Source organism: Xyrauchen texanus, chromosome 47, assembly GCF_025860055.1.
Source record: "Xyrauchen texanus isolate HMW12.3.18 chromosome 47, RBS_HiC_50CHRs, whole genome shotgun sequence".
In the NCBI taxonomy this organism is placed as follows: domain Eukaryota; kingdom Metazoa; phylum Chordata; class Actinopteri; order Cypriniformes; family Catostomidae; genus Xyrauchen; species Xyrauchen texanus.
This window is the reverse complement of record NC_068322.1, coordinates 170001-196243: the sequence shown is the minus strand read 5'-3', so window position 1 is coordinate 196243 and position 26243 is coordinate 170001. Positions and strand designations below refer to the sequence as shown.

At 44.4% G+C, this 26243-nt stretch overlaps 3 protein-coding genes across 4 annotated transcripts in view; 1 reads left to right on the top strand and 2 right to left on the bottom strand.

Moving 5' to 3' along the window:
• Positions 1–2766: 2766 nt before the first annotated feature.
• On the bottom strand, positions 2767–10283 carry LOC127638953 (mucin-2-like). Its single transcript, XM_052120739.1, has 4 exons — positions 10075–10283; positions 7087–7368; positions 5230–5370; positions 2767–4541 (listed from the first exon to the last, which is right to left on the bottom strand). The coding sequence occupies exons 2-4, from the start codon at positions 7331–7333 to the stop codon at positions 3562–3564; spliced, it is 1368 nt and encodes a 455-aa protein (XP_051976699.1). The 5' UTR covers positions 7334–7368; positions 10075–10283; the 3' UTR covers positions 2767–3561.
• Positions 10284–17707: 7424 nt separating this feature from the next.
• On the bottom strand, positions 17708–19973 carry c47h11orf98 (chromosome 47 C11orf98 homolog). Its single transcript, XM_052120760.1, has 4 exons — positions 19910–19973; positions 19000–19124; positions 18823–18920; positions 17708–18643 (listed from the first exon to the last, which is right to left on the bottom strand). The coding sequence occupies exons 1-4, from the start codon at positions 19943–19945 to the stop codon at positions 18546–18548; spliced, it is 357 nt and encodes a 118-aa protein (XP_051976720.1). The 5' UTR covers positions 19946–19973; the 3' UTR covers positions 17708–18545.
• Positions 19974–20227: 254 nt separating this feature from the next.
• The window catches only part of LOC127638942 (zinc finger protein 676-like), a 7217-nt gene continuing 1201 nt past the window's right edge, over positions 20228–26243 (top strand). Inside the window, exons 1-9 of one of the 2 annotated variants that reach the window (XM_052120718.1) lie at positions 20228–20393; positions 21703–21905; positions 23686–23784; positions 23875–23970; positions 24051–24161; positions 24240–24381; positions 24554–25340; positions 25433–25464; positions 25538–26243. The exon at positions 25538–26243 is cut by the window's right edge and continues 1201 nt beyond it. In XM_052120718.1, the coding sequence (XP_051976678.1) occupies positions 20357–20393; positions 21703–21905; positions 23686–23784; positions 23875–23970; positions 24051–24161; positions 24240–24381; positions 24554–25340; positions 25433–25464; positions 25538–26243 (2213 nt within the window). In that variant the 5' untranslated portion in view covers positions 20228–20356. Of the gene's footprint in view, positions 20394–21702; positions 21906–23685; positions 23785–23874; positions 23971–24050; positions 24382–24553; positions 25341–25432; positions 25465–25537 lie in introns of both variants that reach the window. The other variant, XM_052120716.1, reaches the window with a different exon arrangement.

Below are 26243 nucleotides of genomic sequence, written 5' to 3'. Positions count from 1 at the left end.
ACCCTTCCCCCTCCGCTTCCCCCTCCGTGTTCCCCTCACACTCCATGTCTTTCTCTGGAGTCAGTCCTCTGTCTCACATCACACTGCTGTGGGGAACAAACGTTTCAATGTGGGAAATGCAGGAATATGAGCGTTGTGAAACGCATTCCGATGGCACTAGTTTCTCACGCAGCGGCCCAAAACAACACAAAGCAACACGATCATTAATGAATTATTCGGCATATTCACCCGAACTATCATTATGCGGATTATTCCATTATGGGGCATTATTGGTCATCAGAGGCACATTTGGGAGTTTTAAAAATCTATCCATCGTAATTTATTCAGAGGACTGACCAAAACAACGAAAATACTTAGTGGTTTGTGAAATAATGATCGATATATCGAAATACCGGTCGGGCCGATGAATCGGCCGATGTTTGGTGTGTTTAAGATTATCAGCACTGCTCAATGGCTACTTTCTGAATAATACCAAAGTGCTCTTAATGTGTGGAAGTATATGGCAGGTACAGGTACTGTAGTCATATAGGCAGGGGCGTAGACTCCAAGGGGGTGGGGGGTAACCCCCCAATAATCAATACAAACAAGTACAAACCCCCAATATTTATGTCATGATCAATAGTAACATGTCAATTCTTCAAAAAAATTTTTTTTGAATTGTGTAAAAATTGTGTAAAATAGGAGTTAATTGAATTTCGGCCATCTGTGTCAGCTACATCTTTTTTGTCATCATTAAATTATTTATTATATATGGGATAATCCATGGCTAGGTGTGCGCTACACTACTTTAATGTATTATAAGAAGGGTGTAATAAATATGTATATTTTTTTAATAATATTTACTGGATCAACCGGTCACGAAAGTCGCTCTTCATTTGCATAAAGTTAAATATTTCTCAACTTTGCTGGACACATGATGAAGCTGAGAAATGTTTATCTTTATGCAAATGAAGAGCGACTTTCAGGAGCGATAGCCAATAGGAGAGAAGATGGCAGAGCTCATGTGATCCTAATATTTTAATAATAATATTAATTGTAAAGAAACAGTGCTGTTAGACTCTGCATACACACCACTGCGTTCACCTACATGTTCGCCTCGCATTGCTCGCGCGAGTTTGACCGCTGGATTATAAACGTGTGTTTAAACTGGCGTTCGCGCGAGTAACGTGAACCCGCGTGTATTCCCGCTTCTCTTCCGGAAAAGGACAGGAGGCGGGGCTTCTATGACTTGGTTCATAGTAAAGTACGACCGATAGCGGGAATCAAGTAGTCGCGCATTTTTTCAGAACTTACCAGGTCGTCCAACTTCCTCGCTCACTTTCCTCCAAGCCATGTCTTTATTCGTCCAGTCTCTGTACATGTATGACGATGTGTCACGTATGACACACCGCTACAACAATTCATCAGTATTCCCAGATTTCTTCTGCTACTACTTCAGTGACATCCGGACAATCTCAAGGCTGACAGGCTTTCGCGACAACACTTCATGCGGATATTTCGCTCAAGTTGAATGGCGTGACTCGAACACGCCAAATCGGTTCATTCACGTATTCGCGCAAGTTGAAATTTCGCTGCCCCGCGTGAATTTGCGTCTATTAGCGTCTTTGCGTTAACTTTGTATGTAATCGTGCTGCGTGAAACGCTCGCTTCGCATTGTATTTGAACGCACCATAAGTCCTCATGGTGGTGTAGTGACTCGCCTCAATCCGGGTGGTGGAGGACGAATCTCAGTTGCCCCCGCGTCTGAGACCATCAATCCGCGCATCTGATCACGTGACTTGTTGAGCACGTTACCATGGAGACGTAGCGCGTGTGGAGGATTCACGCTATTCTCCGCGGCATCCACGCACGACTCGCCACACACCCCACCGAGAGCGAGAACCACATTATAGAGACCACAAGGAGGTTACCCCATGTGACTCTACCCTCCCTAGCAACCGGGCTATTTTGGTTACCCCATGTGACTCTACCCTCTCTAGCATTTTGGTTACCCCATGTGACTCTACCTTCCCTAGCAACCGAGCCATTTTGGTTACCCCATGTGACTCTCCCTAGCAACAGGGCCAATTTGCTTACCCCATGTGACTCTACCCTCCCTAGCAACTGGGCCAAATTTCTTACCCCATGTGACTCTACCCTCCCTAGCAACTGGGCCAATTTTCTTACCCCATGTGACTCTACCCTCCCTAGCAACCGGGCCAATTTGGTTACCCCATGTGACTCTACCCTCCCTAGCAACCGGGCTATTTTGGTTATCCCATGTGACTCTACCCTCCCTAGCAACCGGGCCAATTTGCTTACCCCATGTGACTCTACCCTCCCTAGCAACTGGGCCAATTTTCTTACCCCATGTGACTCTACCCTCCCTAGCAACTGGGCCAATTTTCTTACCCCATGTGACTCTACCCTCCCTAGCAACCGGGCCAATTTGGTTACCCCATGTGACTCTACCCTCCCTAGCAACCGGGCCAATTTGGTTACCCCATGTGACTCTACCCTCCCTAGCAACCGGGCCAATTTGGTTGCTAAGGAGACCTGGCTGGAGACACTCAGCACGTCCTGGATTCAAACTCGCGACTCCAGGTGTGATAGTCAGCGTCAACACTCGCTCAGATACACGGACCCCTGAAATAAGGATTTCTAACATTCATAAATCTGTCGCTGTTCTTTTCACATAAATCATAAAATTTACAGTAATGATCAATTAATAGAGTGACTCAGCACTACAATCCATTCATTTAATTACTCAAATTGGGAGGAATCGAATATTTTATAACAAATCTTTATAAATGTTTAAAAAGACTCGTTTTTATTTCTTGCAAGACAAAAAATAAATAAATCACAAGAATCTCAAATTGTCTGTAAAAGCCGCAGCTCAAAACTTCCCAATAACTGATAATAACAGAAGAAAATACCGAAGCCGTTCAAGAGAAAGTAACTGAATGAATATTTTAGATTAACGAGTTCATGCGGCTGATCAATGTTCAACAATAAACACACACATGTGAGGAAAAACAACTACAGCATGAATATAATCTTCAATCTTCTGCTGATACACATGTTCACGTACAGCGTCACTCGTACAACTACAGGTGTGAAACTGTGAAACACGTAAGATCATACGGTGTCTTTAAATCAAACGTCCATCAGTGAGAGCTGGACTGTGCAAAAGCTGTGAAGAGTGAAGCACAAATAAACACACTGAATTACCATGACAACCATGACAACCTTATTTACAGTGTTGAATGAGATGAATCTCAATGAAGTCCTCTTTCATTCTGCACACACATACACACTAACACACACACACACACACACACACACACACACACACACACACACACTTCTTACAATCCTTCATATCAGAAACATCATTGAATATTTCCCCTTTGATTCCAGCATCTGCTGCTTCCTGAGTTCAATGTATTGCTTTTTATTCTTCTTTATTCTCTCTGACGGTAGTCTGACTGTAATTCAAACACCCGACATTTCCTCCAGTAATTTGGCGGAAAACGTGTCTCCCCAAAGAAGAACCGCTCGGATCGTCCCTCGTGTTGATTTTTATATTTCATAATGAAGGTCGTTGAGTTCCAGTCTCGTATAGTGGCGTCTGTCGAAGGACTCCATCGCTTTACGAGCCACCAAAGCCAGAATGAGAACGAGGAAGACCAAAGTGATCACCACGATGGTCACCAGACTGTTCTTCCACATCATCCGGGACACTTTGGGCTTCCCTGGAGCAGAGCCGAGCACAGGAGGCCCCAGAGAATCCCGATCCAGAGATCTTTCCTTGGAATCATTCTCAATTTCAAGCACCGCTACAGTTGTGCGCTCGGTGGCGGCAGGTGCTGTCGTCATGGGTACCGTTGTTGTGGTGGTCGTCGTGGGAACCGTTGTCATGGTGGTCGTCGTGGGAACCGTTGTTGTGGTGGTCGTCGTGGGTACCGTTGTCGTGGTGGTTGTCGTGGGTACCGTTGTCGTCGTTGTCGTTTTCTGTGTGGTAGTCGTGGTGATCGGTTGTGTCGTAGGCAGTTTTGTCACTCGGACGGGTTTGACCACATGTGGTTCTGGTCCCCTCAAGGGCTTGCTGGGTTTTTTGGGTCGGCTGGGTTTGACAGGAGGATGCACAGGGGCGCGTGGGGCCTTCGTGCTGGTGGTGCTTGTACTTCTTGTTGTTGTAGAAGGTGTTGTGGTGGTTCTAGAGGTGGACTGGGTTGTGGTTGTTGTTGTTGTGGTAGTGGGTGGGGTCATCGTCATGGTTACCAATATAATGGCTGACTCAGTGAATGTTCCTTCGGTGCTTTCTGGGGTGTTTGTGGTGGTTGTTGTTGCTGGTGTTATCAGGGTTGTTGTTGTTGTTGTTTGTGTCGTTGATGGTGGTGTTGTAGTTGTTGTTGTTGTTCTAGGTGTTGTTGGTTTTGTTGTTGTTGATGTTGTAGGTGTTGTTGTGGTTGTTGTTGTAGGAGTTGTTGTGGTTGTTGTGGTTGTTGTTAATTTGGCTGTTGTTCTGCCATTTACTTTAGTTGTTGGATGAGTCAAACCTATAAGAGATGAACATTGAAGAGAAACCTTTTATTAAAGGGACAGTACACCCAAAACTTTAAATTCTGTCATCATTTACTCACCCTCATGTCATCCCAGATGTGACTTTCTTTCTTCTGCAGAACACAAATGAAGATTTTTAGAAGAATATTTCAGCTCTGTAGGTCCATACAATGCAAGTCAATGGTGACCAGAACTTTGAAGCTCCATAAAGCACATAAAGGCAGCATAAAAGTAATCCATAAGAATCCAGTGGACTTTATGCAATTCACTATTCTTAGTGCCTATCACCACCTACAAGGCACAGAGGATAATTTACAGCAAAAATGACTTAAATATTGATCTGTTTCTCACCCACAGCTATCATATCACTTCTGAAGACATGGATTAAACCACTGGAGTCTAATGGATTACTTTTATGTTGCATTTATGTGCTTTATGGAGCTTCAAAGTTCTGGTCACCCTTCACTTGCATTGTATGTACCTACAGAGATGAAATATTCTACTATAAATCTTCATTTGTGTTCTGCAGAAGAAAGTCAGTCACATCTGGGATGACATGAGGATGAGTAAATAATGACAGAATTTTCATTTTTGGGTGAACTGTCCCTTTAAGTTGTATTAACTGTATTAAACACTTGCGAGATTCCAGTTTCAGTTGTTGTTTCTGTGGAGACAGCTGTTTACCCTTGAATATGTTGTAGGTGTTGATTCCAGCTTTAGCCGTCATGAGAGGACAGTCCTGCTCGCTGGGACAGTGAAAGAAGATGCAGTTCTCACCGCTAGAGTGTTCTGGAGGCTTATACACAACCAGGTTACATTTCACACCTGCGGCACAGGTACAACAGATGTTAATCATGATGTGTATTTTTTCATATTACACATTTTCATCATAATCTACAGGCATACAGACTTGAAAAGCTTTACAAAGACAACATCTGAGCACAGCGCGCACATAATGTTCCTCATGTGAAGAGTCTGGCATTAGTGTACCGATCGACCAAAATGCTTGTTTTTTATTTTCTCCCCAATTATGTAACGGCCTATTCCCAATGCCCTCCAAGTCCTCGCGGTGGTGTAGTGACTCGCCTCAATCCGGGTGGTGGAGGACGAATCTCAGTTGTCTCCTCGTCTGAGACCGTCAATCCGCGCATCTTATCACATGACTTGTTGAGTGTGTTACCGTGGAGCTGTAGCGTGTGTGGAGGCTTCACGCTATTCTCCGCGGCATCCACACACAACTGACCACACGCCCCACCGAGAGCGAGAACCACATTATAGTGACCACGAGGAGGTTACCCCATGTGACTCTACCCTCCCTAGCAACCGGGCCAATTTGGTTACCCCATGTGACTCTACCCTCCCTAGCAACCGGGCCAATTTGGTTACCCCATGTGACTCTACCCTCCCTAGCAATCGGACCAATTTGGTTACCCCATGTGACTCTACCCTCCCTAGCAACCGGGCCAATTTGGTTACCCCATGTGACTCTACCCTCCCTAGCAACCGGGCCAATTTGGTTACCCATGTGACTCTACCCTCCCTAGCAACCGGGACAATTTGGTTACCCCATGTGACTCTACCCTCCCTAGCAACCGGGACAATTTGGTTACGCCATGTGACTCTAGCCTCCCTAGCAACCGGGCCAATTTGGTTACCCCATGTGACTCTACCCTCCCTAGCAACCGGGACAATTTGGTTACCCCATGTGACTCTACCCTCCCTAGCAACCGGGACAATTTGGTTACGCCATGTGACTCTAGCCTCCCTAGCAACGGGCCAATTTGGTTACCCCATGTGACTCTACCCTCCCTAGCAACCGGGACAATTTGGTTACCCCATGTGACTCTACCCTCCCTAGCAACCGGGACAATTTGGTTACCCCATGTGACTCTACCCTCCAATTTGGTTGCTAAGGAGACCTGTCTGAGCATGATGATCTAATAAAAATACATTCATAGTCTATGAACTATTTATTGTAATATATTTCTAATCATCGTTTCTCTCGGTTTGTCTGCAGTGGAATCGTGGATGGAAACAGAATTTGGCTGAAAGAAAGGCAGTATAGTTATATATTGATATATCGGTTTGAACGATTAATCGGTGCTGAGCGATGCTTTAGCAAACTCTCGGTTATCTGCAAAACTCAATGCCGATAGTTGCCGATATTTTTTATCAGTATATATATATACACACACACAAAACTCTTAATCTGGGGAATATGTAAGTTATAAAAAGCTTAATTTGGTAAATATTTAAATATAGTAGAGTAATGTAACTGAGCATCGTAAGTCACCGGTGTATTCTGGACTTGTTTTCAGTTTAAAGTTCTGAATTATCCATGAAATCTTTGGTTTATTTTGGACTCTTTGGAGCTTAAAATATGTGTTGTTTATATTGAGGTCAGAAGTCAGCGTGTGACGTGAGCTTGTGTTTCCGTCTCGTGGGTTCAAAAGTGTTTGAATGGAGCGTAAAGTGTGAACACCCCTTAATATCGGCACAGTCCACCATCGGTGCACCTGTACTCCTGCGGTGCGTGTGTACCTGGAGTCACGTCTTCAGAACAGCACGACAGGATACAGTCTTTCTCTGACGGCTCCTCTCGAGGGCTCATGATGGTCCCATTATTGGCCAGCGCAAAACGTACATCAACGATGACATCTCGATGCTGTCTGGAGTAGCACGTCTCTTTATCGGTGTCTGACGCGCCGCTGCAGGTGTGTAGCAGGACGCACGCCAGCAGGACGGAGGCCCACATGAGTCGAGGCGGAGAAGAGGTGATGATGCACATGGCTCGATGGAGAAAAGTGAATATTCCTTACAGTCCTGCAGGAGACGGAACGAGATGTTAGCAAACATAATCAGCATCCACCATCTTAAAGACACAAACACTTTCAGAGACCCTCATAATGATCTTAATCATGTCGCACACACATAATAAATGTTATCTGATCTCTGTTCAAGCTTCTTTACGGATATTGAGTCCAAAGAACTCAATTCAGCTCTTGTGAAACTCAATGGCAACACATTTGAAACTGAAGCCATTAAAGGCATGAACAACATCAGCCACAAACAAGCCGGGCCAATATAAACATGTACACAAACAGATCATTGTTTCAATAATGTCAATTAAACACAAACACGGGGGGGTCTGTGTATCTCAGTGAGTATTGACGCTGACTATCACACCTGGAGTCGAGAGTTTGAATCCAGGGTGTGCTGAGTGACTCCAGCCAGGTCTCCTTAGCAACCAAAATTGGTAACCAATTAGTAACCAAATTGGGTAGAGTCACATGGGGTAACCAAATTGGGCTGGTTGCTAGGGAGGGTAGAGTCACATGGGGTAACCAAATTGGCCCGGTTGCTAGGGAAGGTAGAGTCACATGGGGTAAACAAATTGGGCCGGTTGCTAGGGAGGGTAGAGTCACATGGGGTAACCAAATTGGGCTGGTTGCTAGGGAGGGTAGAGTCACATGGTGTAACCAAATTGGCCCGGTTGCTAGGGAGGGTAGAGTCACATGGGGTAACCAAATTGGCCTGGTTGCTAGGGAAGGTAGAGTCACATGGGGTAACCAAATTGGCCCGGTTGCTAGGGAAGGTAGAGTCACATGGGGTAACCAAATTGGCCAGGTTGCTAGGGAGGGAAGAGTCACATGGGGTAACCAAATTGGCCCGGTTTCTAGGGAGGGTAGAGTCACATGGGGTAACCAAATTGGCCCGGTTGCTAGGGAGGGTAGAGTCACATGGGGTAACCAAATTGGGCCGGTTGCTAGGGAGGGTAGAGTCACATGGGATAACCAAATTGGGCCGGTTGCTAGGGAGGGTAGAGTCACATGGGGTAACCAAATTGGCCTGGTTGCTAGGGAGGATAGAGTCACATGAAGTAACCAAATTGGCCCAGTTGCTAGGGAGGGTAGAGTCACATGGGGTAACCAAATTGGCCCGGTTGCTAGGGAGGATAGAGTCACATGAAGTAACCAAATTGGCCCGGTTGCTAGGGAGGGTAGAGTCACATGGGGTAACCAAATTGGCCCGGTTGCTAGGGAGGGTAGAGTCACATGAAGTAACCAAATTGGTACGGTTGCTAGGGAGGGTAAAGTCACATGGGGTAACCAAATCGGCCCGGTTGCTAGGGAGGGTAGAGTCACATGGGGTAACCAAATTGGCCCAGTTGCTAGGGAGGATAGAGTCACATGGGGTAAACAAACTGGCTCGGTTGCTAGGGAGGGTAGAGTCACATGGGGTAACCAAATTGGCCTGGTTGCTAGGGAGGATAGAGTCACATGAAGTAACCAAATTGGCCCAGTTGCTAGGGAGGGTAGAGTCACATGGGGTAACCAAATTGGCCCAGTTGCTAGGGAGGATAGAGTCACATGAAGTAACCAAATTGGCCCGGTTGCTAGGGAGGGTAGAGTCACATGAAGTAACCAAATTGTCCCGGTTGCTAGGGAGGGTAGAGTCACATGGTGTAACCTCCTCGTGGTCACTATAATGTGGTTCTCGCTCTCGGTGGGGCGTGTGGAGAGTTGTGTGTGGATGCCGTGGAGAATAGCGTGAAGCCTCCACACACACTACGTCTCCACGTAACGCGCTCAACAAGTCACGTGATAAGATGTGCGGATTGACGGTCTCAGACGCGGAGGCAACTGAGATTCCTCAACCGTATTGAGGCGAGTCACTACACCACCAAGAGGACTTCGAGTGCATTGGGAATTGGCCGTTACATAATTGGGCAGAAAAAGGGAGAAAATCACAACAACAACAAAATTTAATAAATAAATAAAAAGCTTTCTTTGTCTCAGTTTATGATGCACGATTCTAAAAGAGAGTCACATACAGATTAATGACGATGATGTAAACAGATCTTTATATATGGGAGATTATAATATATTATTCAATGATATAAAATTGAAATATCAAGCACCCTAATTCATAACACTGACAAATATTTATTGAGAAGAAACATTAAAGTTAATTAATAATATATGGAGCATAAATTCGGCTTTTTTCTTTCCTAATTAACCGAATGCAAGAATCATCATCAATGTTCCTCTGATCCCTTTAAAAGAACATTCTAGCAACACATCTTCATCAAACTCCTCTTAAACTTCCATTAATGTTCAGAAGATTATATCACACAGAAGAGTAAACGAGTGAACTGAACCTTTGTTTGTCTGATGACGCGGTGATGCTGATGCTGCTGGTCGCCATGGAGACTGAGTGTCCGGTGTGTGTGTGTGTGTGTGTGTGTGTGTCGTGATGCAATCCTTATGAAATATAGAACACCTCACAAACATCCTCCATCACAAATGATGATCTTTATTATTAAACCCTTCAGATGTTTTTATTCTCCCGTTATCCGGATCATCCGCATGAATTCAGACTTCATCGACTGAAACACCCGAACAGAACCGACACCGATTCACAGGACAACAAACACATCGATGTGCGTCATAATGTCAAATATAAATGTGCCTTTTGAAGTTAATAATAAACCTTCATCATATTCAGAGAGAAGATAATTTCACGTACCATGAGATCCGAGCGCGATTCAGCCGCTCCTGTGACCCATTTCTGTGTCTTTGTCCTCAACCGGATGATGACGATGATGCGCGCGCGCTCTCTCTCACCCTCTCTCTTTCTCTCTCTCTCACCCTCTCTCTCTCTCTCTTTCTCTCACTCCCTCTCTCTCTCTCTCTCTCTCTCTCTCACCCTCTCTCTTTCTCTCTCTCTCTCTCTCTCTCTCTCTTTCTCTCACTCCCTCTCTCTCTCTTTCTCTCTCACCCTCTCTCTCTCTCTCTCACCCTGTCTCTCTCTCACCCTCTCTCTCTCTCTCACCCTCTCTCTCTCTCTCACCCTCTCTCTCTCTCTCACCTCTCTCTCTCTCTCTCTCTCTCTCTCTCTCTCTCTCTCTCTCTCTCTCACTCCCTCTCTCTCTCTCTCTCTCTTCTCTCACTCCCTCTCTCTTTCTCTCTCTCACTCCCTCTCTCTCTCTCTCTCTTTCTCTCTCTCACTCCCTCTCTCTTTCAAATTCAAATTCAAATGAGCTTTATTGGCATGACTGTATACAGTGTACAATGTTGCCAAAGCAGTAATAAACACATTACAAACATAAAAACAACAACATGTATATACAATAAATGAATAATAATGATAATAATAAACAAATAAAAATAAATACAAACGAAAAGGAAAAAACAGAGAGCAATGAGGAAGGGAGGAGAAAAAAAAAAAACAAATCAATTAAAATATGAGTTTGAATAGAGCTGTAATCTGATGAGGGGTCAGTCTCTCGCCCTCATGTGATGACAGGACGACACATACTGCGCTGCAGCTGAACACACTCCACTTTCTCTCCCATTAGATACGAGAGTTTGTCTAAGTCATTTATGTCCTGGAATTCAGGTAGAATATGAGCTATTTGTGTAAAGTGAGTGTTTCTAATGGTCTCATATTTACTGCAGTGAGTGAGGAAGTGAAGATCATCCTCCACAACTCCTTCAGTGCAGTGTGAACACAGTCTGTCCTCTCTGGGTCTCCGGTTCTGTCTGTGTTGACCCGTCTCTACAGACTCCTTCAGTGCAGTGTGAACACGGTCTGTCCTCTCTGGGTCTCCGGTTCTGTCCGTGTCGACCCGTCTCTACAGACTCCTTCAGTGCAGTGTGAACACAGTCTGTCCTCTCTGGGTCTCCGGTTCTGTCCGTGTCGACCCGTCTCTACAGACTCCTTCAGTGCAGTGTGAACACGGTCTGTCCTCTCTGGGTCTCCGGTTCTGTCCGTGTCGACCCGTCTCTACAGACTCCTTCAGTGCAGCGTGAACACGGTCTGTCCTCTCTGGGTCTCCGGTTCTGTCCGTGTCGACCCGTCTCTACAGACTCCTTCAGTGCAGCGTGAACACGGTCTGTCCTCTCTGGGTCTCCGGTTCTGTCCGTGTCGACCCGTCTCTACAGACTCCTTCAGTGCAGCGTGAACACGGTCTGTCCTCTCTGGGTCTCCGGTTCTGTCCGTGTCGACCCGTCTCTACAGACTCCTTCAGTGCAGCGTGAACACGGTCTGTCCTCTCTGGGTCTCCGGTTCTGTCCGTGTCGACCCGTCTCTACAGAACTCCTTCAGTGCAGTGTGAACACGGTCTGTCCTCTCTGGGTCTCCGGTTCTGTCCGTGTCGACCCGTCTCTACAGACTCCTTCAGTGCAGTGTGAACACGGTCTGTCCTCTCTGGGTCTCCGGTTCTGCCCGTGTCGACCCGTCTCTACAGACTCCTTCAGTGCAGTGTGAACACGGTCTGTCCTCTCTGGGTCTCCGGTTCTGCCTGTGTCGACCCGTCTCTACAGACTCCTTCAGTACAGTGTGAACACAGTCTGTCCTCTCTGGGTCTCCGGTTCTGTCTGTGTCGACCCGTCTCCACAGACTCCTTCAGTACAGTGTGAACACAGTCTGTCCTCTCTGGGTCTCCGGTTCTGTCTGTGTCGACCCGTCTCCACAGACTCCTTCAGTGCAGTGTGAACACAGTCTGTCCTCTCTGGGTCTCCGGTTCTGTCCGTGTCGACCCGTCTCTACAGACTCCTTCAGTGCAGCGTGAACACAGTCTGTCCTCTCTGGGTCTCCGGTTCTGTCCGTGTCGACCCGTCTCTACAGACAGACTGTGCTCACTCAGACGATACTTTGACAGTAGCTTTCTTTGTCTATAATCTTTAATATGGATCAAATATGGTGCCAATTTATAATCCGTCTTAATTCTGTGGAAGTAGTTTAATTTATGTACTTGTGTGACTTTGTGCTGCCAATCATGAATGTATTCTTCCTGCGTTATTCTGTCTGTCTGTTTCAGTTTGGCCAATCTGAACTGGATGGAGGAATTTAGCTGATATTTTTCTACTAAATAGTGCATAGGGTCACTCTCTGGGTGTCCTGTCCTGTGTGTAAAGGCACAGTGATGGTAATTATCTGGAGGTGCGTCTGACAAATGGAACCAGAATTGAGCTGCTCTCTTCTGGATTTCAGTGAGGAGAGGGAACCGGCCCAGTTCTGCTCTACAGCCCAGATTCGGGGCACTTCTGTGAACTCCCAGGATGTTTTTACAGAATTCTAGGTGGAAAATTTCAACAGGGCTTTTGTCCCAAGATTCATAATTTAATTTATATTTGGGGACCCAGATGTCACAGCCATATAGGAGTATAGGTTTGATGATGCTGTCGAAGACTTTCAGCCACAGTTTAATGGGGGGGTTGAATTTAAATAATGATTTTCTTATACTATAATATGTCCTACGGGCTTTGTCTGTCAGATCTTTTATTGCCAAATCAAACTGTCCTGAAGCAGAGATTGTAAGACCCAAATAATTATAGTGGTTGACATGATGAAGGATTCTTCCCCCGATTGTGAATATATATTTATTGCTCAAAATGCGATTTTTTTTCTGAAAGATCGTGACTTTGGACTTCTCCATGTTTAATGGTAAAGCCCAATCTCTGCTATATGTTTCTAAAATGGAGAGGCTTTGATGTAGTCCCTCTTTATTAGGGGACAGCAGCAGCAGGTCGTCAGCGTAAAGGAGGCGTTTGATTTCTCTGCCATCTAAGGTCAGTCCAGGGCAAGATGAGTTTTGAAGAGTTGTGGCCAATTCATTAATATAGATATTAAATAGAGTTGGGCTGAGGCTGCAGCCTTGACGAACTCCCTTGGTCTGATGGAAATAATTGGTTCTTTTGTCATTAATCTTCACACAGCATTTATTGTCAGTGTACATGTCTTTTATGACATCATATGTCTTTCCTCCGATGCCACTCTGGAAGAGTTTCAGGAAGAGTCCGTCATGCCAAACACAATCAAAGGCCTTTTTAAAGTCAATGAAGCAGCCGAATATTTTGCCTTGTTTTGTTTGCTGAACATATTTCTGAATAAGTGAGTGAAGTGTGTAGATGTGATTAGTGGTTCTCTGTTTAGGCATGAATCCAATCTGACATGTATTTAGTGTCTTGTGTTCTTGGATGAAGTTCACTAATCTGTTGTTTATAATGCAACAGAAGAGTTTCCCGAGGTTGCTGCTGACTGTAATGCCCCTGTAATTATTGGGGTTGTACTTGTCCCCTTGTTTGAGGATTGGGGTGATTTGATTTTTCTTCCAGTTCTGAGGAAAGTGTCCTGATTTTAATAAGAGATTGAATAATTTCAGAATAGCATCTTTGAGTTTGGGGCTGCTGTGTTTCAGCATCTCATTACATATTCCATCCAAGCCACAAGATTTGATATTTTTGAGGGATTTCATCCTTTCAGTCAGTTCATTTAAAGATATGGGGGCGTCCAAATGGTTTAATTGATCTTTTATTGTGTGTTCCAGATTGTTTAGTTGAGAGGTCAGGTGTTTTAATGGGGTTTGGTTCATTTTGTAAATAGAGGTTTCTGAAATGTTCTGTCCAGAGGTTTGGGTTACAGATGGGAATGGATTTGACTTTTTTTGATTGATCTAAATGATTCCATAAATCCCAAAAGTAGTTTTCATTGACCGCCTCCTCGATCTTGTTGAGTTTAGCTGTCATGTGATCAGCTCTTTTCCTTCTCAGTAGTGACGTGTACATGTTCAGTGTTTGGTGATATGTGGAGCGTGTGTGCTGGTTTGCGGGGTCTCTGTGTTTTTCATTTGATAATGATCGTAATTCCTTTCTTAATGATTGACAATCTTTATCAAACCAATCGGCTTTAATGATTTCTTTCTTTCTCCTGTATATTTGTCTTATTCTCAGGGCTTTGCCGGCTACTGTATGAAATATTTTGGTTAACTGTTCTGTGGCCGAATTGATCCTTGTCTTGTCTAAATTTGGTGTAGATAAATGTGTCTATCATATTCTGGACATGAATGCTGTGGAGCTCAGATCAGACCGTGCAGGACTGTCATTTTTCCATATAAATTTGGTGGGGAGGGAATACAATTGAATGTTCTGATCAGAAGATGGCAGATTTGCTGACTTGTTTATACTCATGACTATATGGCTGTGATCTGAGAAGGGAAGCTGTGACATCACCATGAAGTAGTTGATCTTATTGTGGTCTAGATCTGTAATAGTCCACTGTGCTGCTACCTCGAGGTGAGCAGTAAGTAAATCGACCCAGAGAGTCTCCCCTTGTCCTGCCATTAACTATATATAACCCCAGACTTTTACAGAGCTGCAGGACGTGTTTCCCATGTCTGTTTATCGTGCTGTCATAGTTCTGACGGGCTTTAGTACAGAGTTGATTCTGCTGTATATGTGCACTATTAATATATTTATCGCCAGCTGAACTAATGTAGTCTGGTTCATTCAGATCCCCCATTACCAGCACAGAGCCCAGCGACTGAAACTGAACGATCTCTGACTGTAGTGTGGGTAAGGTGTCCTCATTATAATAGGGGGACTCGTATGGGGGGATATACACTGCACATAGATACATATCTGAACAAATGACTTCCTTATTCATTTTCATCCAGATATGTGTTTTCCCTTTTTTTTACAGGTTGAATATAGTGGGAAAGATGCTCTTTAAACCAAACTATAATTCCTCCTGAATCTCTTCCATTCTTAACATGAGGGGTTTTGATTGAAGGTATTAATAACTCTCTGTAGTTTAAAGGGGTGTAAGTTTGAGACTCTAAACGACTCCATGTCTCAAGTAATATAATTATATCTGAACTATATACAATATTTAATAAATCAGGGTTAGTGCTTTTCTCTCCAAAAGATGAAGAGATCATCCCCTGAATGTTGTAGCATGTTATTTTAAATGACGACATTGAGAAATTTTCTATTTACCAGAAAGAATAATATATGATTTTACAACCCAATAGTGTTTTGTAAATCAATTAAAATCAATTAAAATGCATCACAAAATAATAATAATAATAACAGTAATAATAAAGGATTAAAGAATATGCTTGACTAAACTCACATTGTAGGTAATTAAGTTAATAGATTATCACATATAATCTTCAGCATGTTTTTGATCTGGCTGAGGTCACTGGTGTCTGAACTACCTCTACCAGCCACAACAGCGGCGTAGCTGTCCGACTGTCTGCCGGGATGCCGTGTGACCCTCTCCTCTCTGACAGGACGTGTTATCTGGGGGCTCCTCAGAGCCGCGTCCTTGATGGATTTTGCAAACAGTCTCATGCCGTCTCGATGACTGTGGAGATGGTCATATAGGTGCGCATGAGTGATGCGCTGATGGTTTGCTATATGAACATTTGGCATGAGTGCACACACATCAGTTATCTCTGCATTAATGGCATTGATGATGTTTTGTGGGACATCTCTGCGAGGCAGAAGTGTAGAGATGATGACTCTGGCACTAGGGTAGATCCCTCTAGCTGATTTCACCACGTTGATGAGAGTTTTGGCGACGTCCACTCTCCTGGTGCTGAGGTCGTTTGTCCCAGTGTGCAGTATAATGTGTGAGGGGGCGCCCAGTTCTCCTTCTCTCAGCAGTTTCAAAGCAGAGTGAGAGGTGGGACACCAGAGTTTCCTCACAGATCTCCCTGGAAACAGTCGTCTCTGGTCGAGGTGGTTGCCGTTGGAGTCACAGAGGATGATGATGTGTTGTCTCTTCTCTTCTCTGTTGCTGCTGATAGATGTTGTGTTCTGTGGAGATCTCTGTCTGGTGCTGATGTCTTTTCTCTTGGAGTTCTGAGAAGCTTGAGAGACCTGAGAAACTTGTGTGGATGCAGGGGATGGGATGGTGTTTGTGTGTTGACACACTGCTGATGTTGTGTTGTGTTTGTGATGTGTTCAGGAGGAGAGGTGTTGAGTGACTCTGTGGTTGTGATGTGTTCAGGGTTTATGTGTAGCTGTTGTCTCATCTCCTCCAGTTGTTTCTCCAGCATATTGCTGTGTTGATCTCTCTTGATCAGCTCCTCTCGCAGCTCCTGATTGTTCTCCTCCAGCTGTCTGACAGCAGAGAAGAGCTGCTGAAGTTGTTGTATGTTGAGGTGGCTGGTCTGGTTTTGGAGCTGGCAGAGGCTGTTGGTAGTTTCCTCTTTAAACAGGAAGTAGTCCTGCTCCAGCTCAGCGATGTTGTCTCTCAAGGCCTTGATCTTTGGAGATGCTGGAGAGACAGTGTTTCTGTATGCTACAGGGGAGCTCGAGCTGAGGTCAGTGTTTGTGGCTGTTTTGTTGTAGGACTCTTCACGGCTCTTCACCTCAGGATCTTTCTTAAACATCTGAACCTTTATTTTAAAGTCCATGAAATTCTTCTGGAATTCATCAAGGCTGGGTTCTGACCCTGGACCATGACTGTACCATTGTGATACAGGTTTACAGTCAGCTTTATCTCCTTTTCTCCTTCTAGAGTGATTTGTCTACCTTTACTGATGCCACCTTTTCTGCTGCAGTGCATGGCAGTTATGAGGGTACTGTGCCAGGCTGATGGGTGATCAGTGAAGTAGAGCAGGTTACACCGGACTCTGTTTGGTTCTGATCCACTGTAATCAGACAACAGCATCTCTGGATTCTCTCTAAGGATCACCTCTTTCATCTTCTTCTTATCTTTGTTTGTTAAAACCTCTGCTGGATATATGATCTCCAGCTCCTCTTCAGTTTTGAAAGATGCAACTGCCTTAGACAGGCCCGAGCTGTGATCAACTGTTTTAACTGCCATGGAATGTTAGCTTGGCTAGCAGTTAGCTTGATATTTAGGTTATATGTAATATTTGATGTGATCTTTAAATTTCTTAGAGGTCTTACCTTAAAAATCTTCTGCCTCTTTTGATATTAGTTTAGTTTCCAATAATTTAAGTATCGTTTGAGTCATAAAACATACATTTTCTGGCAAAAATGAAAGTTACAGCAGGAGCTGATATTTTTTGCTGCCAACTGCCATCGGAACTGTCATCTCTCTCTGAGCGCAAACTGAATCTGAGTAACAACACAAACACGATCATGTTTATTGTCAGTTTAACTGTTAATTAATGGATTATTAATAAAGTTCCTGATCAATGAATGTGATTAATCCATCTGCTGGTGAAAAACAGCAACTGCATATTTCACATTGGATTTTGAAACAATAAAAGTCTGAAAACATTTGTGTCCTTTGGGTGAATCGACACAGAAGTCATTAAAATAACTTTAATTCATTAAGTTTATGGTAGATTACAGCTTCTGTGTCGAGTTAATAAAACACAAACACTCACAAAGACTGTATAATTAACTGTTTAATTCACTGTACAAAAATACATTTGAGACTCGTGGTTGTTAATCAATAAGACAACAAAACAGCAGCATTAAAGGGACAGTTCACCCAAAAAAAATAATTCTGTCATCATTTACTCACCCTCATGTCATCCCAGATGTGTGTGACTTTCTTTCTTCTGCAGAACACAAATTAAGATTTTTAGAAGAATATTTCAGCTCTGTAAGTCCATACAATGCAAGTGAATGGTGACCAGAACTTTGAAGCTCCATAAAGCACATTAAAGCAGCATAAAACTAATCCATAAGACTCCAGTGGTTTAATCCATGTTTTCAGAAGTGATATGATAAGTGTGGGTGAGAAACATCAATATTTAAGCCTTTTTTTATTTCCACTTTCACTTCCACATTCTTTTTATATTTTGATTACTTTTATGTGTTTTTAATGTATTTTACATTTTTTCTTAAATGTAGATTTATGTGCTTTATGGAGCTTCAAAGTTCTGGTCACCATTCACTTGCATTGTATGGAGCTACAGAGCTGAAATATTCTACTATAAATCTTCATTTGTGTTCTGCAGAAGAAAGTAAGTCACATCTGGGACGACATGAGGATGAGTAAATTATTTTGGGGCATCCTGTCCCTTTAATAGGAGACAGCACTTATTTTAAGCATTGAAGGAGAACTGAAACAGAACATGTTTCCTCGTGATGATCTCAAACACTTTTCTCACTTTCTCTACATGTAAAGTGTGTGTCAGAGCATGACAGCGTCACGCCAACAATACAGAAGCAGCAGACGTCTGATAACAGAAAATAAAGTCCATTAAATACAGCCGCAGAGGACTTCTACTCAACGTCCATCTTGTCTTTGTCTGCAGATGCTGACGGGGTTTTGGGTTTCTTTGCAACAGGAGCAGAAATCTTTTTCTGCGGCAGAATCTCCACTGTGAACAGATGAACACGCGTGTGAACAGATGAACACGCGTGTGAACAGATGAACACGCGTGTGAACAGATGAACACGCGTGTGAACAGATGAACACGCGTGTGAACAGATGAACACGCGTGTGAACACAATGATACTTATGGACACAATCACTTCAAGATCAGTTTTAAACAGTTACCTGCCATGGCAGATCTCTCCTTCTCCATGTGTGACAACTGCTTTAATAACTTCCTCTTCTTCTTCCCAGAAAGGGTGATATTGGCTCGAGAGCTGGAGCTGTAGAGGTGAAGGGTTTTATTAGATTTAAGATAATCGATCCTCCTCCGGACGGGTCAGGACACATGATGAAACAAACCTTCTCTTGTTCAGATGGTGTTTGGTGATGAGGTCACGGTCGATCACGGCTCCCACGATGCGATTTTTCTTTTTCTTTTCTCGCCCCAGAACTCTCCGTCTCTTAAAGAGTTTTTTTCCCAAATCCTGCGATGAAAAACAACCACAAGATATACAGAACACCCATCTTTAAAACACACTCAGCTCTTTTTACATTCGACATGCAAGTCCTTTATTTCTTTAAAGGTGGACCAGTCCTGACCAGTAGATGGCGATGTGCATGAAGAATGAGAATCGAAAAAGAGAAAGTGAAAATTGAGATTTATAGTATAAAATGACTTAAATATTGATCTGTTTTTCACTCACACCTATCATATCACTTCTGAAGACATGGATTAAACCATTGGAGTCTTATGGATTACTTATATGGTGCATTTATGTGCTTTATGGAGCGTTAAAGTTCTGGTCACCATTCACTTCCATTATATGGACCTACAGAGCTGAAATATTCTACTATAAATCTTTATTTGTGTTCTGCAGAAGAAAGAAAGTCAAACACATCTGGGACGACATGAGGGTGAGTAAATGATGACAGAATCCCTTTCATATTCGTTTAGGAAACCTCACAAACTACAAAGAAGGCAATATGGCTTTTCATGCTAATATTATCTACAGACTGACTTTAAAACCAGTTTGAAATACAATACCAGTGGCTGACAGTATAATAGTGCAGTAACAGTACATTACACTCAGTCTTGTGTAATAGATCCAGAATGTGAAATTAACCTATTTTAAGAGAGCAATAAACATTAACACGCTTTATTACATCCGTGTTTTGGGTTTAAAAGATCAGAGTAAAGACTGAACAGAAGATAAACATACGACAGAAACTCTTTATCCAAATAACAGAGTGATTTTAAAGAGAATCTCACAGTTTTGGGTCTGTTGATTTTTCCTCCTGGTGCCATGATGCCGCATGTGCTGTGAAACCGGAAACACGCGAGGACAGATTTACTGCATAAAAGTCCTGACGTCCGGTGAAGACAAATGAATGGAAAATAGATTATAAAAATGTAACCGAAATACGCATTCCGCTTCTGCGAAAATTCCCAATGGTTCATATGGATCTAAACAATCTATATTAATTCAATAAGTTATTTTCAACAACATATCTCTCTTTAATTCAGATGTAATTATAATGGTATTTAAAACCGGCTGCAGACCTCAACACTCTCACACAGTGTCTTCTTTAATTATATTTATATTTATATTCACAAACCAACAGACAAAAAGCGATTCCCGGCACTTTTGTTTTAAAACGGAAGTGACGTCAGGTCAACCGCAAAACCCCGTTTAGCGCTTCAGCAACAACATTCTCAATGGAGGAAGAAAACTGTGCTGGAATCGCAAATACAGGTAATACAAACCCAGACAACAAGTATGTAAAAGACAAAGAGTTGATGTACTAGATATCGAAAGGCAGATGAATGAATGAATCATTGAAAAGAGCCGCAGATTCTGAAGCGGATCATTGTTGCGCACCGACAAGCGCAGAATCAACTGTCAGTCTCGTACTAACACTAGTGTGTGTGTACTAACACTGCAGTATGTAGGGCGTTAAATGCTCCATCAGCAGCACACTGCATACTTCAGTATACTATATCTCACACTGTGCTCGACTTCCATTTCCTGTGTGACAAATTAACCTGCAGAAGACACGACATTACAAAGCATAAAAACGCACTAAATAATCTCAATATTTGGAATAATTGAGATAAACGTAAATATGATTTGAATTTGTGGTCTCAAAGAGATATCTCTATTATTGGCCGTATTTATCGTACACAAAATGAATGTATTTCATCAAGATTTATGTACCCAGCTTACTCAATGTCACTCCCCAAAAATGCAATAAAAGCTGTAAACCAGTAAACTTTAATTACATTTGGAAAAGAAGAACACGCTACATTAGGAAAGGAATTATGGAATTGATATTGAGTGTATTAATGGTACTATCAAAACTAATTAGAGCCTTTGTAAAGATGAAAACAGCTTTTGGTTCCCTAGCAACAGTATTATGAAACTAGGGGGCATCAACCTCCTCCTTATATGTGATTATGACCTAAAATAACCCTATCAAGTTATCAGATTTTCATCAACAGGTATTATTATATTGGAAATTGATTTACAAGCACAATTTTAGCCCTCATAACATCCCGTTATGGAATTGTATGTGATATTTAGGAACAAATCTTTATTCTACAACAGTTGCTATGAGAGAGGAAAATATCTGTGATGCACCTTTTGGAAAATACAGGAATCATTATAACTTTTGAGACTTTATGTTTTAAATTTAAGTGTGATATTGTTATCAAAGCAATCCCACAATCTAATGTAACTCTTTATCTTCCTAAACTCTTGCAGAAAGGACGAGCTCTTACTAACCTGAAATTGCCAAACACAATCCAGAACGCTTTTGTTAAAGAACTATATCCATTTACTTCAAAATAAAATTCAATTTTCCAATATTTTTCTAATGATGAGGTTAAGAAATTGAGAACAATTTCTGTTCTAATGGCTGTTAACAGTTTATAGTGCTATTGATTGTGGATTTTATCGATAACTAAGGTTAGTTAATCGGCAGTACATCATTCTACCACTAGTGGGCAGTATTCAGTTAGTTTGCTTGTATTGTGAACGCAGTCTGTATTTGTGTTGTCTGTAGGCGTCCTGCTGCCTCTGTCCTCCCTGCGGCTGCTCGTCCCGCCACTGCGCCTTATCTCTGCTTTCATGTGGCAGGTGCTACAGCAGAAGAGCGTGATGCATTATGGGAAGTTGGAGGAGTTCGTCTCCATGGTGACAGAGAAGCTGCCGCAGTTGCTGGGTTACAGACAGAGAGTTCAGCTGATGCTAGGACTGCGAGCCAGAGTCAGTGATGTTCTCATGTGACATCCCTTTAAAGAGATTCATTAACTAACCCACATGCTGTTCTAAACCTTCCATGCTGTTTTTATCAAACTTTAAAAGATAATTTTGAAGAATCTCTGCACAGATCTCTTTTCCATATAGGACATAAAAACATCACACCTGCATTATTTTCCAGGTCTTCTGAAGTTTTCTGATAGCTTTGTGTGAGGACACCCACATTTAAGTGATTATTATGGTGTTGTTATATACTTTCTGGAGCTTGACAGTCGTTGTCACTATGAACTTGGGCTGCACAATTATAATAAAAATCATAATTGGCGATTATTTCCTTTGATATTGTTATTGAGAGTCATTTTGAATAGAATTTACATTAGAATATCCAGACATGTCTGTGATTGGTTACAATACTCAAAAAATATGTTCTGGCTATCTCAGCGAGTATTGACACTGACTAGCACACCTGGAGTCACGAGTTTGAATCCAGCCAGGTCTCCTAAGCAACCAAATTGGCCTGGTTGCTAGGGAGGGTAGAGTCACATGGGGTAACCAAATTGGCCCGGTTGCTAGGGAGGGTAGAGTCACATGGGGTAAACAAATTGGCCCGGTTGCTAGGGAGGGTAAAGTCATATGGGGTAACCAAATTGGCCCGGTTGCTAGGGAGGGTAGAGTCACATGGTGTAAGCAAATTGGCCTGGTTGCTAGGGAGGGTAGAGTCACATGGGGTAAGCAAATTGGCCTGGTTGCTAGGGAGGGTAGAGTCACATGGGGTAACCAAATTGGCCCGGTTGCTAGGGAGGGTAGAGTCACATGGGGTAAACAAATTGGCCCGGTTGCTAGGGAGGGTAAAGTCATATGGGGTAACCAAATTGGCCCGGTTGCTAGGGAGGGTAGAGTCACATGGGGTAACCAAACTGGCCCGGTTGCTAGGGAGGGTAGGGTCACATGGGGTAACCAAATTGGCCCGGTTGCTAGGGAGGGTAGAGTCACATGGGGTAACCAAATTGGCCCGGTTGCTAGGGAGGGTAGAGTCACATGGGGTAACCAAATTGACCTGGTTGCTAGGGAGGATAGAGTCAAATGGGATAACCAAATTGGCCCGGTTGCTAGGGAGGATAGAGTCACATGGGGTAACCATATTGGCCTGGTTGCTAGGGAGGGTAGAGTCACATGGGGTAACCAAATTGGCCCGGTTGCTAGGGAGGGTAGAGTCACATGGGGTAACCAAATTTGCCTGGTTGCTAGGGAGGATAGAGTCACATGGGATAACCAAATTGGCCCGGTTGCTAGGGAGGGTAGAGTCACATGGGATAACCAAATTGTCCCGGTTGCTAGGGAGGGTAGAGTCACATGGGATAACCAAATTGGGCCGGTTGCTAGGGAGGGTAGAGTCACATGGGGTAACCTCCTCGTGGTGGTGATTAGTGGTTCTCTCAATGGGGCGTGTGGTGAGTTGTGTGTGGATCGTGGAGAGTAGCATGAGTCTCCACATGCTGTGAGTCTCCGCGGTGTCATGCACAACGAGTCACGTGATCAGATGCGCGGATTGACGGTCTCAGAAGCGGAGGCAACTGACACTTGTCCTCCACCACCCGGATTGAGGCGAGTACCTACACCAACATGAAGACCTACTAAGTAGTGGGAATTGGGCGTGCCAAATTGGGAAGAAAAGGGGATAAATAAAGAAACAAAAACATGTTGAACATTTTGATGCAATAGGAGTAAATCTAAATGAATTAACTAACTGTTTTAAAACATGTAATATTGTTTGTTCAATGTTCAGATGGTTTTGGAGTTGTGTCGTGATTCAGCCGATGTCAGAAGCGTTCAAGCACATCTGGACCAAATCCAGATTCCAGCGCCGCCGGCCGGACCGCCAGCTGTGAGTTCATCTTCAGCGTCTTCTCACTTGTCCTTGATCACGTTTACTGTAGAATACGAACGAGCGCTGATCGGTCCGGCTGTTTTTCAGGGTCTTGATGCTGATTTGGGATCTTCAGTGTTTAATTTCAAAGCTTTGGTTCTGGCGCTCATCAAAGACCCGGTTGAGAAAGCTTATTTCTTTCAGGTCAGAGAGAAATCCTGTTCATTATGCTCCATAACTCGTCTCATCTGTTGAGCAGTTGATGTATTCTCTCTCTCACACAGGAAGTGTTTCCTGCAGAATATGGAGCTCAATACGACACGGCTCTTAAAGAGCTCATGTGGGAACTTCTGTCCAGCCTGGAGAAACTGCTTCCTGTGCCAGACTTTAAAAAGGTAACCAACAATATAGAGTCATATTTAATGTGTGTGACCTTTGTATCACTCTCAGCTCTCTCTCTGTTTCTCACTCAGACGGTGTCATTGCTCTCTCCTGCCCCCGCTGGTCTGGAGGAATGCATGCAGACCGACCCCAACGACCTGCACGCGCTCCTGCAGCAGCATCAACTGTTTGGAGGTTCAGAAGGTCAGAGTTCGCTGAAAGGGTCCAAAGTGGGTGAGTGAACCAATAACCTAACGCTTTAGTTGAACATCTAAAGTCAAGTCCCGCCCCCATCTTGACGTATCTTGGGAATACGTCACATTGCGGAAGTAAAATGGGTCGCAAACAGCCTTTGACGTGTTTGTTAAGATGAATGGTTTTGAGTGGATTTGTCTTTATCATTCAGGGTCTGTTCCTCGTTCATCTGGTGACTGGATTCTGTCTTCGCTCTCCATCCCTCCGTCAGCCCGTGTCATCCTGAACCCTGAGCCCGTACAGCTCTATCACGTCCAGACGTCTAGCGTCGCCATAATGAGTCCAGCTCTCGGTCAGCTCAGCTCAGACAGCATCATCGTCACCGACTACACGGAGGTAGAGCTGAGCAGCCACGACATTTCTGACGAGCTGATGGAGGCGAGCGCGACACATGTGGATGGAGGCGTGGAGGAGAACCCGAGCGGCGACGGCGTGGTGGAGAACCCGAGCGGCGACGCCGTGGAGGAGATCCCGAGCGGCGACGGTGTGGAGGAGATCCCGAGCCGCGACGGCGTGGAGGAGCTGTTAGCTGACGAACGTTCTGCTGAGAGTGGGGAGGAACCTGCAGGCGGTGAGGACGCAAACACTTTACATTACAAACCGACAAGATGCGATGTTATGTGTGAAACTGTGAGTGACGCCATCGCAACAGCATCCCATAATGAGCCTACAGCAAGTGCACAGGACGAAGAGACCCAACAGGACGCGCTGACAGAAGACAAAGACCGCACCGATGCCACTCCTGACGCAGGAAGTGACACAGCTGTGTTACAGGAAGACACATCACCCGAAACAAACGTGGTCCAGACGCCCCTGGTGCGGAAGGGGCGAGGGAGGCCGAGGAAGAGCGTAGAGACGACTGACAAATACCCGGTAAAACCCCCCCGCCGAAGAGGACGACCCGCATCTGTTAAACAGGAGAACAGCACCGAGGAGAGGTGACACCGCTGCACTTCAGTCATGACATGTTTCAAATACTCAAACAGCATGTGGCGTGTGTCATATATTCTTCTGTACGGTTTTGTTTCAGGAGTGCTGATAGATCGGTCGGAGAGAATAAAGGTAATCCTTTCACCGCATAAAGAGTCCCCAAGATCTGTCCCTGCATTCTAACATTGTGTTCATTAACTCCTAGATGCTTCCGATGCGCAGTCCCGCAGATCTGCAACGCCTGGACTGCAGACTAGAGCGCCGTATCGCACCAGCAAATCCTGCAAGACTGAGCCAACAAGCGACGCGTCCTCTGACAACCCTCGCGCTCGCTACCTGTGCAACACCTGCGGCCGTAAGTTCACCCGCAGCTCTGACGTGCGTCGACACCAGCTCACGCACACGGGAGAGCGTCCGTTCCACTGCAGCCACTGCGAGAAAACGTTCCAACACGCGTGGGATCTGACCAAACACTGCCGCAAGATGCATGACGAGGCAGCGTTCACGTGCCAGCTGTGCAAGAGCAGCTTCCTTAACCTGCGCGTCCTGACGGCCCATCACAAGAAAGAACACTGCGACAAACTGCCTCATTACTGCTCCATCTGTGGCGAGGCCAGCCCGACGGCCGCCGCGCTCGTTCAGCACCGCAAGACACACAGCGCCACGCAGCAGTATCGCTGCGAACAGTGCGGCAAGGGTTTCGACACGCTACTGCAGCGATCCGTGCATCGGCAGAGCCATCTCAGACGCCGCCAGTTCAAATGTCCGCAGTGCGATAAGACATACACACGCAGCACGGACGTGAAGAGGCACCAGTTGAGTCACACGGGCGAGCGGCCGCATCAGTGCTCGTTCTGCGGGAAGTGCTTCACGCTGCGCACCGGTCTGCAGAAACACCTCGTGACGCACGC

Excerpts from the sequence above, each read along its gene's own strand:
- c47h11orf98 (XM_052120760.1), bottom strand. The coding sequence starts at position 19,945 with ATGGCACCAGGAGGAAAAATCAACAGACCCAAAACT. Across the intron at positions 18,921-18,999 it reads CACCATCTGAACAAGAGAAG|CTCCAGCTCTCGAGCCAATA; the intron begins GTTTGTTTCATC and ends TCACCTCTACAG. Across the intron at positions 18,644-18,822 it reads GGAGAGATCTGCCATGGCAG|TGGAGATTCTGCCGCAGAAA; the intron begins GTAACTGTTTAA and ends ATCTGTTCACAG.
- LOC127638953 (XM_052120739.1), bottom strand. The coding sequence starts at position 7,333 with ATGTGCATCATCACCTCTTCTCCGCCTCGACTCATGTGGGCCTCCGTC. Across the intron at positions 5,371-7,086 it reads TTCTGAAGACGTGACTCCAG|GTGTGAAATGTAACCTGGTT; the intron begins GTACACACGCAC and ends CCTGTGCCGCAG. Across the intron at positions 4,542-5,229 it reads CACCTACAACATATTCAAGG|GTTTGACTCATCCAACAACT; the intron begins GTAAACAGCTGT and ends CATCTCTTATAG.